The sequence below is a fragment of the Salvelinus fontinalis genome, chromosome 1 (genome assembly GCF_029448725.1).
Source record: "Salvelinus fontinalis isolate EN_2023a chromosome 1, ASM2944872v1, whole genome shotgun sequence".
Classification (NCBI taxonomy): domain Eukaryota; kingdom Metazoa; phylum Chordata; class Actinopteri; order Salmoniformes; family Salmonidae; genus Salvelinus; species Salvelinus fontinalis.
Genome location: NC_074665.1, coordinates 97,535,511 through 97,549,655, shown reverse-complemented (window position 1 = coordinate 97,549,655; position 14,145 = coordinate 97,535,511). Strand labels below are relative to the sequence as shown.

At 44.1% G+C, this 14,145-nt stretch overlaps 2 protein-coding genes across 2 annotated transcripts in view; both read left to right on the top strand.

Moving 5' to 3' along the window:
- The first annotated feature begins 1,985 nt into the window (after nt 1–1,985).
- LOC129864903 (malate dehydrogenase, cytoplasmic-like) lies at nt 1,986–12,654 on the top strand. Its single transcript, XM_055937219.1, has 10 exons — nt 1,986–2,204; nt 3,398–3,499; nt 4,009–4,105; nt 5,658–5,833; nt 8,875–8,997; nt 9,197–9,295; nt 9,412–9,489; nt 9,728–9,841; nt 11,377–11,466; nt 11,777–12,654. Exons 1-10 carry the CDS (start codon nt 2,001–2,003, stop codon nt 11,897–11,899), a joined length of 1,206 nt encoding a protein of 401 aa, XP_055793194.1. The 5' UTR covers nt 1,986–2,000; the 3' UTR covers nt 11,900–12,654.
- An 821-nt stretch (nt 12,655–13,475) lies between these two features.
- The window catches only part of LOC129864879 (UTP--glucose-1-phosphate uridylyltransferase-like), a 63,200-nt gene continuing 62,530 nt past the window's right edge, over nt 13,476–14,145 (top strand). The window contains exon 1 of the mRNA XM_055937209.1: nt 13,476–13,737. The gene's annotated coding sequence lies outside the window, so the exon portion shown is untranslated. The remainder of the gene's footprint in view (nt 13,738–14,145) is intronic.

The following is a 14,145-nucleotide window of genomic DNA, read 5'->3' as shown; positions in this document are numbered from 1 at the left end:
TGATACAATCTCAAAAGTAAAACTAAATACCAGTAGTGTGTATTCATGGATGCCAAGGGAAGTCAGACTTCCCCAAGAAATTGACCAAGAAATAATAATAATTTTTAAAAAAATCTATCTTTCATCTGTCTGTGTTTGATCATTTTCCTTCAATTTTCAAGACGCTGAATGTATCCCTCCAGGAAAAGCATCTGAGCGAGTGAAACAGCGCCCCTCTGTCTCTGTATGTGTAGGCCATCTATCTGTCTCGTCAAAAAGAATAGCCTTAAAAAATATATATATTTATAAAGCCAATCAGCGTTGAGGTAAACTGAGTGAGCTTAACTGTGAATGGACCTGGCGCACCAAACAAAAGTGTCAAGGGAAGCCCGTTTAGATTTGGCTTCACACCAATCACAAGCTAAACTCATTTACAGAAAAAACTTGAATTGTTGCATCTCATTGAGTCGTTGTCCTCCGGTTGGCTAGCCAGCTAGCTGAAATCATCCCTTTCCTAAATTAGCCATGGAAAGAGATAAGGATTTGCTTGTGGCTTTACTTAATTCTCTGTACTGGCCAATGATTATAACAGAGATTCTGATCTAACCATAAATGCATACATTGTGCCCCTGAGTAGGCTAATGTTAACTAGCTGGCCAGGCGCATAATTTCCCATGAAAGGAAGTTAAGCTAGCGAGCAAACATTTTAGCCAGGTAGACAACACAAACTAAAAGCCTGTACTGTATGACAGAGTCATGAAAGAGAGGAGGATGTTGAAATATTGAAGTTGAAATGGTGCTGGAATAGTGGCGGCTGCTCCTGTTGCAGTAACTCTCCGTGGTTCCAAATCCATAGCTGTTGAGTAGTCCAAAACTGTCGTAAACGTTAACTTGCTTGACCGTGCTGTAGTAGGTCATGTGACTGTTTGTTTGTGTACTTCACCATACAGATGTCGCTCTATGGTTTTGTGATGAAACAAAGGTGTTGTTGAATGTATTCTGCCACTGTGTCTTCTCATTGTCTCGGCCTTAGGCATATGTATCATGGTGGCAAGGGATATGAACTAACAGGTTATAGAGCAAACAACACAATTATCACAACACAATTATCTTAATTATCACAACACAATTATCTTAATTATCACAACACAATTATCTTAATTATCACAACACATGTAATATGGGTTTTTCTCCTGGCTTGGCTTCCTCAGTGACTTTATCCATTCACCACTACTGCTAAATGGAATGTTTGAAGGAGAACAAAATTGAACTAATTAAAAGCACAGAAAAAAAACAGATTAAAGTATATCATTTAAAAATATATATATTTAGTTTTGCTTTTATTGTTTATCCCTTGGAGAGATGTGGTGTCATTTAACAACAAAGGAACCGATTTAATCAATTAACTTTACTCGCTGCTACAGAGGGGAGAGGACGGAGAGGCTGAAGAGGACATAGAGGTGGGAGAAAGGGCGCAAGTGACACACGCAGCAGCCGGCGGAGGCGCACAGCTGAACTCAGCCGAGCGGGCACACATACAAACAGGGAAGTCGCTAAATCATTAAAAAGTCGCTGGGGCAGCCTTAAAAAGTAGCTACATTTGTGGCTATACTCGTTTACCAATAAAAGTCGCTAGAGGGGAATGAAAACTCTCTAAATCTAGCAACAAAGTCGCTAATTTTGCATCACTTGCTCCGACACCTGTGGCTAGCATCGGAGCTCCATTAAAATATACATAAAAATGATAGCTTTACAACAGAAGTTAAAGTATCCTTATTTTAACGGAATAAATCAATCAAATACAAATGCAAGAGACAGTTTGGGACTTTTTGTAATTAGTAAATAAAAGGTGAATTTAAATGTTAGTACTGAACCATGGGTAAAGTAGTTATTTATTCCCCTGTCAACCTCATTGACTTTAAAAAGGTCAACGTACACAGCTGTAGCATACTGTACTGTCAAAGATGTGTATAACTAACCCAGCGTACTGTACTGTCTTTGGTACTATCACAGATAGAACAATGAGAGTTAGTTATACAAATATTTGGTACTACTGTCTTTGGCTGAAGGATTTCCGACTACATTTCCCGAGAGCCACCAGCTTTGCGGCGCATGCCTATAAATTATTTACTGGCCACCTCGTGACCACTCTGATTTCAAGAAATAGGGGTGACCTCTTGTTGCAAGAACAGTGGGAGAATAGTCCAAGTTACCATACAAAGATGGTAAGTAACAAACAAAAAGTTGTATTAACTTTGTTTACGGAACTTTAGCGTTACTAAAATGATGAATGCACACACCTGCTATAACGTTAGTAGTACGCTGACAGCGAGGTGACATTTCGTTCGCTTGTTGCCAGCAACCAATGCTTGTTTCTGTAAGTAGTTGACCTAATTTATACAGTACCTAGTTAGCTACCGGTAACCAACTTTTGTATCAATTTTTTTTTTAAATGTAAAACTATTTTGCTTGTGATTCTTGTTATGATGTTTAAAGACACGTTGGAAGGAATACAATCTAATTCCTTGTTGGCAATGTGCCAGTCAATTTGGCAGGTTCTAGTATAATGTTGTTTCGACAGCTGTGTAGTATACACGTGTGTAATTTTATTTGAAAAGGTCAAATTGGCAGAATGTGTTAATTTGGCCTAACGTTATCTATGTAAGTTGTCTAATTATTGCATGCGACTTTCTCCCCAGCAAAATTGCTTGTTTTTGGACTCTACGTTTGTGTGAAAGGGAAAAGGTTGAATGAATGGTGAAAGTTTTCTACAGTAGCTATAAATATATCGTCTCAGATGGCTCGAGGGGTGTGTTCTATTTTTAAATTCACCGTGGCTTACCTCGTGAGTTAATAAATCCCCACTCCGACATTGTCCGGTCACGGATCTTATTTGGAATACCATTGTTGGAGACGAGCTACAATTCTAGTACAGTTCTCTCGAGTAGTGTCACTGAATGCCACTTTACGAGTGAACTCTTAGTCGATTCCTCAAACGTATCCCACTCACCTCATTTCATGTACACCTCATTTCTACTTGACTGTTTGACTGATAGTACAAAACATTGATATTACTGTAAAACTTCCCGAAATGTTTTGCCTAGCTGGATAATTTCTTCAAACCGTCCCAAGTAACGCATGGCTTGGGGCAAGTTTACCTCCAATATTTTAAAATGTGCCTCTGAAATTGCAGTGACAAAACATTTGTCAGTGTTTGGTTGTTCATTTGGCAACAAAAGGAAGAAAATGAACTGAAACGTGGACTTATTACCTGAACTTGTCAAAATAAATACAAATTTGTGTTCCATTGTGAAACATTTTACTTCAGTGTTTAGGCTAATTCACTCTGGATAAATGTCTAAATAACTAGTGTAATGTGCCCTAATGAATAGGACTGTGATCTGTGTTTCTGTTGCAGTCTGCTGAACCTGTTCGTGTTCTGGTGACTGGCGCTGCTGGCCAGATTGCCTACTCCTTGTTGTTTGGCATCGCCAAGGGAGATGTGTTCGGCAAAGATCAGGTAGAGAGAAGGAAAAAGCTTTGGCTTGACTTGCATTACGTAACATCCCAGCTGATCCTGTTAGGGGTTGTCTAGTGTCTGAAATTACACCCTATTCCCTGTATAGTCCACTACTTAACCTATTTTCCCTGGTCAAAATGAGTGCACAATATAGGGAATAGGGTGCCATGTGTCTATCGTGTCAGGTAAATAAAAAAATCCTGACTGATGGGCAACATGCAGCATCACACACTACCCCTTCAGTCACACAACCTGCAGAAGCTTCACTCAAGGCTTTAGTGTTCTAGAATTGCCTGAAATAGAACCACTAGGGTACAGCCTACCGGTAGGTAGCATAGGCCTAACACTGTCCCTTCAAGCAGTCATAACAAGCAGTGTTGTCAATGTAGTAATCATATGAACCGTACACATCTGTTCAGTTAGCAATCTACCAGCCTGTAAGTCAATGGAAAGATCAATAGATCCTACTCATTTATCTACTCCTGTCATTTCATGGTCTCTCCTCTCAGCCAATCACCCTGATCTTGCTGGACATCACCCCCATGTTGCCAGTCCTGGATGGAGTGGTCATGGAGCTGCAGGACTGTGCCCTCCCACTCCTCAGAGGTAAACCATGGGGCAGACAACACTCACTGGATCGACATGGCTTTGCTTTAGTTGTGAGGCACCAGTAGTATCTCCATCTCCATTGTGACTGGTATTTTTCTGTTGTCAGTGGTGGTGTCCTTGCTTTGTTCTCGTCTCGGCTGTGAGGCCCCAGTATTAACGCTCAGTGCTGCAAAGACAATGTTCTCTCTGTGTATGGTGTGTTGCAAAGACAATTTCCAATGTGGGGTGGGGGGTGTCTATCGTGTGGTGACCCTGTGTCCCAACCAGATCTGGGTTCAAGCACTATTTAAATTCTTTCAAATATTTTTAAGGTGTTTGCCAGATCGGTGGGATTTTCAGAATTGCCAGAATCTCGCAGTATCCCTTTAAAACAGTTAACTGGCAACAGTCTGTCCCACAGACAACAGTAGCAGAACAAAGGGATCAATACAGGGTTTGCTAAAACTAACCTTAACAGCAAAAATGGTGTGACTGAGCTGATCTGAATATAAGGTGTTGGGACAAGATGGGAATTGAGACTGGGACAATGTACACACTGAGACAATGTACAGAACGTGATGGGAAAACAAATGCAAGCCTTTGTTTCTCCATAGAGGCCACTTTTATTGTCAAGAGCGATCATGTCCAAAACATTGCGCTTCAACTATTTATCCTAATAAAGCACTCCTTAACAGCTTCCTGCTGTCCTGGATCATAATTATATTCCCCTTTTTTCTCCTAAAATGACATACCCAAATCTAACTAACTGCCTGTAGCTCAGGCCCTGAAGCAAGGATATGCATGTTCTTGATGCCATTTGAAAGGAAACACTTTGAAGTTTGTGGAAATGTGAAAGTAATGTAGGAGAATATAACGCATTAGAATGGTAAAAGATGATACAAAGAAAAAACGTTCTGTTTTTGTACCGTCTTTGAAAGAGAAAGGCCGTAATGTATTATTCCAGCCCAGGTGCAATTTAGATTTTGGCAACTAGATGGCAGCAGTGTATGTGTGAAGTTTTGGACTGATCCAATGATCTGTTAAAATATTTAGTATCAAGACTGCCCAAATGTGTCTAATTTGGTTTATTAATACATTTTCAAGTTCATAACTGTGCACTCTCCTCAAACAACAGCATGGTATTTCACTGTAATAGCTACTGTAAATTGGACAGTGCAATTAGATTAACAAGAATTTAAGCTTTCTGACTATCAGATATGTCTGTCCTGGGAAATGTTCGTGTTACTTACAACCTCAGGCTAATCACATTAGCCAATGTTCGCTCAACCGTCCTGTGGGGGACCCACCGAGCCTGTAGAGATTAATTAGACAACACTGTAGTAAGACCTTTAACAATTAAAACTGGATAATAAAGACTACTTTTTCCTTCTGTTTGTCAGTCCTGTATCCTGTTGTATATTTGCTTTGTCTAGAGGTCATTCCCACAGACAAGGAAAGAAACCTACAAGTGTCTTATAGGACACGTCCAGATAGTCCCTCCCTTTTCACGCTTGTTTCTGACTATTTGATACCGACTGAACAAGCCCCTGTTTATTCCATCTGTTTTCAGAGGTCATCCCCACGGACAAGGAGGAGGTTGCCTTTAAGGACCTGGACGCTGCCATCCTGGTGGGCTCCATGCCCAGGAGAGAGGGTATGGAGAGGAAGGATCTGCTCAAGGCTAACGTGGCCATCTTCAAGAGCCAGGGGGCCGCGCTGGAGAAGTACGCCAAGAAAACTGTCAAGGTGAGATGATAGACAGAGCCCAACAGACAGGGTTTGTCGTCTGTGTCCGGTGACTGTCAATGTGTCCCTAAATGTCTATGCAGACTTCGCTGTCTGTCAACACTAGCAGGTACCCTGTGTTTGTGGTATAGTGTAAGCCATGTGTCCTTAGACATGGAGAGGAATCGTGATACTGCACCTCAGAGCTGTTGAAATTCAGTTCACCACGTGTTGGGCTCTTAATTCCTATGGAAAGACTGGCCTGGAATGCCATTGGTGTGCACGCATTGTTTGTGGGTTTGTTTTGTGAGCGTGTGTTTTGATTAAAAAATCTAGGTTCCATCCCAGGAGTCGGTCTAGAAGCCTCACGTTGTGTCCACCCTGGCTGGGTTCCATCCTAGGAGTCGGTCTAGAAGCCTCACGTTGTATCCACCACGGCTGGGTTCCATCCCAGGAGTCGGTCTAGAAGCCTCACCTTGTATCCACCACGGCTGGGTTCCATCCCAGGAGTCGGTCTAGAAGCCTCACGTTGTATCCACCCTGGCTGGGTTCCATCCCAGGAGTCGGTCTAGAAGCCTCACGTTGTGTCCACCCTGGCTGGGTTCCATCCCAGGAGTCGGTCTAGAAGCCTCACGTTGTGTCCACCCTGGCTGGGTTCCATCCTAGGAGTCGGTCTAGAAGCCTCACCTTGTATCCACCACGGCTGGGTTCCATCCTAGGAGTCGGTCTAGAAGCCTCACGTTGTATCCACCCTGGCTGGGTTCCATCCCAGGAGTCGGTCTAGAAGCCTCACGTTGTATCCACCCTGGCTGGGTTCCATCCCAGGAGTCGGTCTAGAAGCCTCACGTTGTATCCACCCTGGCAGGGTTCCATCCCAGGAGTCGGTCTAGAAGCCTCACGTTGTGTCCACCCTGGCTGGGTTCCATCCCAGGAGTCGGTCTAGAAGCCTCACGTTGTGTCCACCCTGGCTGGGTTCCATCCCAGGAGTCGGTCTAGAAGCCTCACGTTGTGTCCACCCTGGCTGGGTTCCATCCCAGGAGTCGGTCTAGAAGCCTCACGTTGTGTCCACCCTGGCTGGGTTCCATCCCAGGAGTCGGTCTAGAAGCCTCACGTTGTGTCCACCCTGGCTGGGTTCCATCCCAGGAGTCGGTCTAGAAGCCTCACGTTGTGTCCACACTGGCTGGGTTCCATCCCAGGAGTCGGTCTAGAAGCCTCACGTTGTGTCCACACTGGCTGGGTTCCATCCCAGGAGTCGGTCTAGAAGCCTCACGTTATATCCACCCTGGCTGGGTTCCATCCCAGGAGTCAAGGGAGACATTCTGATTCTCTGCTGCCCCCCAAGTGTGCACTTGGACATTCACCTTCATGGATTTACAAAATAAATGGACTGGTGTGAGGAATATGGTGGAAACTAGAGAATTATAATGAGTCATTTTAATAGTAGAGAATAGGAACTCCAAGGACTGGAATGTCCTGACTAGTGCCAGTGGAACTGTGGGGGTGTTGTGAGGAGGCATGTTGGCCTCAGTCCAACACCTGTTGCTAGATCAGTGTCTGTCAGACTGTGACTGCTTGTGTGTGCTGGCACTTGTCCTGCACCCTTGTCATTTCTTCCCCAAGTGACCTTGTTGCAAAAACTTACCATGTTTTCAGGCAGCGTGCAAGGCTGAAGCTGCCATGATAGAACGTCTCCAACCTTGCACGCTGCCTGTCTGTCTAGCAGGGCGTCTTCAACCTTGCACGCTGCCTGTCTGTCTAGCAGGGCGTCTTCAACCTTGCACGCTGCCTGTCTGTCTAGCAGGGCGTCTTCAACCTTGCACGCTGTCTGTCTGTCTAGCAGGGCGTCTCCAACCTTGCACGCTGCCTGTCTGTCTAGCAGGGCGTCTTCAACCTTGCACGCTGCCTGTCTGTCTAGCAGGGCGTCTTCAACCTTGCACGCTGCCTGTCTGTCTGTCTAGCAGGGCGTCTTCAACCTTGCACGCTGCCTGTCTGTCTAGCAGGGCGTCTTCAACCTTGCACGTCAGGCAGCGAGGCTTTGGAATTTTCCCTCTACTCACAGGTGGCTCCAGTTTCAAGTAAATTTTAAATAAATATTTTTTACTACATGGTGACCATAGACAATGCAATACATGGCTATATTTCATTGATAATGGATCAAACATTTAAGTTGGACTAAAAGTGCAAACTATGACTATGTACATTTTGTTACATTCATTACAATATGTACAATGTATATATGCCCTCTTAGTCTCACGTTGCCTTCAACGTCTCATCACTCTGCTGTGAAGTTAAAATGTGCGGTGCATCTCAATCCGCCTATGGCACTCTTCTACATCTACAGTCCTGTTCGTCAGACCGTGAGACACTCTGAATCACTCTTCTACATCTACAGTCCTGTTCGTCAGACCGTGAGACACTCTGAATCACTCTTCTACATCTACAGTCCTGTTCGTCAGACCGTGAGACACTCTGAACATCACTCTTCTACATCTACAGTCCTGCTCGTCAGACCGTGAGACACTCTGAACATCACTCTTCTACATCTACAGTCATGTTCGTCAGACCGTGAGACACTCTGAATCACTCTTCTACATCTACAGTCCTGTTCGTCAGACCGTGAGACACTCTGAACATCACTCTTCTACATCTACAGTCATGTTCGTCAGACCGTGAGACACTGAAAATCACACTTCTACATCTACAGTCATGTTCGTCAGACCGTGAGACACTCTGAAAATCACTCTTCTACAGTCATGTTCGCCAGACCGTGAGACACTCTGAAAATCAGTCTTCTCACAAACGGCTGTAGCGTCCAAACTGTTTGGAAACTCTCCGATGAGACTGGCAGGAACATGACGGTGGTCTGTTCTACAAGCCTGACGGGACTCGTCTGTACCTGCTTCTGTTTGTAGTGTCAGAGCCGTTTGGGTTAAAACTAATGTGACCCCACTGTGGAAAGGGGAGGTTCTCCCCAACACCATGGGGTTCTCCGTCTTGCTCTCTGTGTGGTGTACGACTGTGCTGAGTGTTTTCTAACATTGTCTCTCCATTGTCTCGGTCAGGTCCTGGTGGTAGGTAACCCAGCCAACACCAACTGTCTGATCGCAGCCAAGTCTGCCCCGTCCATCCCCAAAGAGAACTTCTCCTGCCTTACCCGTCTGGACCACAACCGGGCCCGCTCTCAGGTACCTGTGTGTGAAGTGGTTTTGTTCCCTTGAACCCCCTGAATTAATATTGTTACTTCAATCCCTCATGATGACTGAGTCTGTCTGTACTTGAACTGTAGTGGGTGTTTTTAAGTTTCATTGGGGACAGATAAAATGGGTGTGGATTATCTTGATGGTAATATCATCCTTACACAGCTCTCTTGCCTCCCTCCCCCAGGTTGCGATGCGCTGCGGCGTGCCAGCCACCCAAGTGAAGAACGTGATCATCTGGGGCAACCACTCGTCCACCCAGTACCCAGACGTCCACCACTGCAAGGTAATATTATTTATCACAATGTTATGAAATGAAGTATTATTATACCACTGCAAGGCATTAGTGAATATTATATGGTAATATTTAACATGTGATTATAATTGTTTTGCTACTCCAAGGTCAACATGGCGGGCAGCGACCTGGCCTGCTTCGCCGCTGTTAAGGACGATGACTGGCTCAAAGGGTCCTTCATTTCTGTGAGTTTACTCTACTGTGAAACACATTATCTGGCTATGTGATTTAACTTTAACCCCCCCCCCTCCCCCCCATTAGAGGTGGTCCAAGGGAAAGTAACCTCTGACCTTCTCCATGTGTTTTGATAAGGGGAGAGGAATCCTGGGAAGATGAATTGAGACAGCTGAAGAAGACTACTGGAGTAAGGATGATGAGACATTTTCTAAGGCATCTCTCTTCCTCCCCCTCTTCCCCTCTCAGACAGTGCAGCAGAGGGGGGCTGCGGTTATCGCGGCCAGGAAGCTGTCCAGTGCCATGTCTGCAGCCAAGGCGATCTGTGACCACATGAGGGACATCTGGTCAGGCACTCCTGAGGTCAGCTAAGAGGGGTCCTATGGGACAATTCTGTGGCTTTACGATAGAGTTAGGATTAGTTTACCCTACCCAAATCTACATCGTAACCATTAAGGCTATGTTTCATTAACTCCTAATCTATAGTGCACTCTACTATTTAAAGTATGGATGCGTCCCAATTCTCCACCCTTCTCCCAGAGTGTGCACTCCCACAATTCCAGACAGTCATGGATTAAAAAGTAATGAATTGGTATAATATTTGGCTAGAGGCCATTGTTACGTTTATGAGATGTGTTTAGTTGCACACTTTGGGAAGAGGGTGGAGAATCGTGGTGCAGCCTGTCTTTGTGTTAATGGTTCCTGAACGCAGCCCTAACCTCTGTCTTGTGTTAATGGTTCCTGGACACAGTGTGGTGCAGCCTGTCTTTGGGTTAATGGTTCCTGGACACAGTGTGGTGCAACCTGTCTTTGTGTTAATGGTTCCTGAACACAGTGTGGTGCAGCCTGTCTTTGTGTTAATGGTTCCTGAACACAGCGTAGTGCAGCCTGTCTTTGTGTTAATGGTTCCTGAACACAGTGTGGGGCAGCCTGTCTTTATGTTAATGGTTCCTGAACACAGTGTGGTGCAGCCTGTCTTTGTGTTAATGGTTCCTGAACACAGCGTGGTGCAGCCTGTCTTTGTGTTAATGGTTCCTGAACGCAGCCCTAACCTCTGTCTTGTGTTAATGGTTCCTGAACGCAGTGTGGTGCAACCTGTCTTTGTGTTAATGGTTCCTGAACGCAGTGTGGTGCAACCTGTCTTTGTGTTAATGGTTCCTGAACACAGCGTAGTGCAGCCTGTCTTTGTGTTAATGGTTCTTGAACAGTGTGGTGCAGCCTGTCTTTGTGTTAATGGTTCCTGAACACAGTGTGGTGCAGCCTGTCTTTGTGTTAATGGTTCTTGAACACAGTGTGGTGCAGCCTGTCTTTGTGTTAATGGTTCCTGAACGCAGCCCTAACCTCTGTCTTGTGTTAGTGGTTCCTGAACACAGTGTGGTGCAGCCTGTCTTTGTGTTAATGGTTCTTGAACACAGTGTGGTGCAGCCTGTCTTTGTGTTAATGGTTCCTGAACACAGCGTAGTGCAGCCTGTCTTTGTGTTAATGGTTCCTGAACACAGCGTAGTGCAGCCTGTCTTTGTGTTAATGGTTCCTGAACACAGTGTGGTGCAGCCTGTCTTTGTGTTAATGGTTCCTGAACACAGCGTAGTGCAGCCTGTCTTTGTGTTAATGGTTCCTGAACACAGTGTGGGGCAGCCTGTCTTTATGTTAATGGTTCCTGAACACAGTGTGGTGCAGCCTGTCTTTGTGTTAATGGTTCCTGAACACAGTGTGGTGCAGCCTGTCTGTGTGTTAATGGTTCCTGAACGCAGCCCTAACCTCTGTCTTGTGTTAGTGGTTCCTGAACACAGTGTGGTGCAGCCTGTCTTTGTGTTAATGGTTCTTGAACACAGTGTGGTGCAGCCTGTCTTTGGGTTAATGGTTCCTGAACACAGCCCTGACCTGTCTTGTATTTGCAGGGAGAGTTTGTCTCCATGGGTGTCTACTCCAGCAGTAACTCCTATGGTGTCGCTGAAGACCTCATCTACTCATTCCCTGTTCACATCAAGGTGAGACAGATCACTCTGCTCTCTACACTCCTCCATACTAAGGCTGCGTTTACACAGGCAGTACAATTCTGATCTTTTGCCCAATTATTGGCGAAAGATCTTTTCTGATTGGTCAAAAGACCAATAATTGGGCAAAATATCAGAATTGTGCTGTATGGTCAGCTGTCATCACCACTTAACCAGAGAGCTCTGCTATTATTGACTATAAACTGGTGCTCTAGTCTACGACCAACTACCTATTGCAGTGGGAAGTTAATCACTTTGGCCTATTATTCAATATACATTGTTCTCCTGTCTTTGTTATCCTCAGGACAAGCAGTGGAAGATTGTGGATGGGTTGGCCATCAATGACTTCTCCCGAGGCAAGATGGACGCCACTGCAGCTGAGCTGGTGGAGGAGAGGGACACCGCTGTCACCTTCCTCAGCGCTTGACTACGCTCCCAGCCACGGCAACCAACCCGGCAACAGCACTTGGACGCAGAACCCACACCTCCAGACTCACGTCTGTGATGCCGCATTCACGTGCTACTCGGAACTTAGGAAACTCTGGAATATCCAACTTGGAAGTTCCATATGAACGGTTTAACTTTATATGTTTTACAGCATTTCTTTTTTTTTTGACCTGAGTTTCTGGTCATTCTGATGGCACATGAACATGGCATGATACTCACTGCTGCAGCTCTGTGTCAAACATTAATGTTACACACTTCTGAACAGGTTATCCCTTTTTGGATGGTTACCATGCTTACCATGGAATGGAGAATTGTTATGGGTAGTTGATGCACTTGTAGTTACTATGACGATCATTGTTCAACGGTTAATTGTTGCTCAGTCAGAACAATAAAATCAGCAAACAATGTATAGTCCTTATTGTGTTTCTAGATTTAACTTAATATTTTTGTGAAACAACTTGGTTAAATGATTTAACTTCATTTTTTTTTTTTTTTACTATTTGGCATTTTCCCATTTAATATTTGACTATCTGAATGTGATCACCAGATTTAACACTACTATTTATAACAGTAGCAGGTGGTTATGGCATAGTCCTGCCACTAGGGGGCAGCACATTCTAATCTGTAAAACCCAGGATAGTAAAATGTATCAGATGGTTAATTGTTTTAAACCTCTGGATAATATCTCCCTGGACTCTCACACTCCTGACGAAACAATAAAAAATGTATCCTCAACTGATTGAGTACATTTCAATTTCTGCACAAATCGACATTTTATTAGTCCTGTGAATAGTGTAGCTCGCCACAGTATGACGTGCTAGCTTGCCAGCTCTCCTTTCAACACTGCATTTAGAAAAACAAATATTAAGATTAGCCGGAGGGAGTGATTCATAAATGTTCAATTATAGTGTAACGACCCTGGGTTTATAAGCGCGGAAATCGACTCTGCCGCGTGAACATGCTTTTCCGGCACAGTCGATGGTCGTTACAATAGTTTACACCCAGAATGCCCTACATCAGATTTTCCCTGACTTGCATTGCTTTGTCACCTGTAGTAGAAAAAAAAAGTGCTCCTTCCATTTTAGTTGTAAGGTCTTATGTACTGCAGTTCAATCAGAACATTATTTAAAATCCCCTTTGCTTGACCATGTTAGTAAGCAGTCTGTCACTGATATTTTTACTTATGTTCCATATTAATAGTCTGGTTTCTAACCCAAATACCTGTAGGCTTAGTTCGGGGATGGGCAACGGCGGAGTGGTGTCACTTTCCCCCCCCATCCCTAGAAAACACAGCTGACTGAACTTTATTTGCGTTTTAAACTGAAGATGATCATTTAGTTGATTATTGGAGTCAGGTGTTTTAGCTGGGGGGGGAGGGGAAGTGTGACACTAATCTGGCCTCGAGGACTGGAGTTGCCCACCCCTGGTCTAGCTATTAACCCATTAGTAATGTATGAAGGTGTTCATTCACGTGGCATCAATGTCGTGACTCTGGTGTTTGGGGTTCAGGAACGTCGTGAAAAACTGCATTTTCATTGGCCACAGCATTCGGATACAAGCTTTTCATTGGTCCTTGTTTTAGAATGGCATTTATATATATCGTTTTGATAAAATTAATCTAATATAGTGTTTTTGTGTGAACTAATGACTAAAATACCTGCCCAATATTCAATACAATGTGTTGCATGTCATTTTAATGTAAATAAACTCCAAAAGGGACATTAGTTGCGCTAATTTCACCGGTCTCCGCGATTGTGTCCATACTTGGACAAGCCCATCGCACGATTTTCCTGTCGCCAACATCCTACAAGCCAAACAGTAAGGAAATGCATTTATTAGCTCAATTAAATTGTCCAATACCATGCTGGGTGCCAATAATCATAACTGTCGTAGTAAAAGAGAAGTTACAAGAGTAGCCCAATAGCACTACGAGTGGTTCGATCTTTGTAGGCCTATTATTGGGTAGGCTATCTACATTGTCATAGCATATTCTGAATGTATTGGAAAACGAATAGAAATAGTAGCCAGTTGATCTGGTCATTTTGTTTAGAAATGTTGCAATGTTATTTTTTCAATCATGTATAATTCGTGTTTGATGTGTGGGCTATGCTATACAGTGGAACAAAATGTAACAACCTGTCCCCATCATTTCCGCATCCACCGTTCTGCATTCGGGAATGTAACTAACAAGTCGATTCGATATACCACTAGGCTACATTTATTTTA

Bases quoted from the DNA above. Each gene is read 5' to 3' on its own strand.
- LOC129864903 (XM_055937219.1), top strand. From the start codon at position 2,001: ATGAGAGTTAGTTATACAAATATTTGGTACTACTGTCTTTGGCTGAAG. The intron at 2,205-3,397 runs GTAAGTAACAAA...TTTCTGTTGCAG, and splicing joins CAAGTTACCATACAAAGATG to TCTGCTGAACCTGTTCGTGT. The intron at 9,490-9,727 runs GTGAGTTTACTC...TTCCCCTCTCAG, and splicing joins TCAAAGGGTCCTTCATTTCT to ACAGTGCAGCAGAGGGGGGC.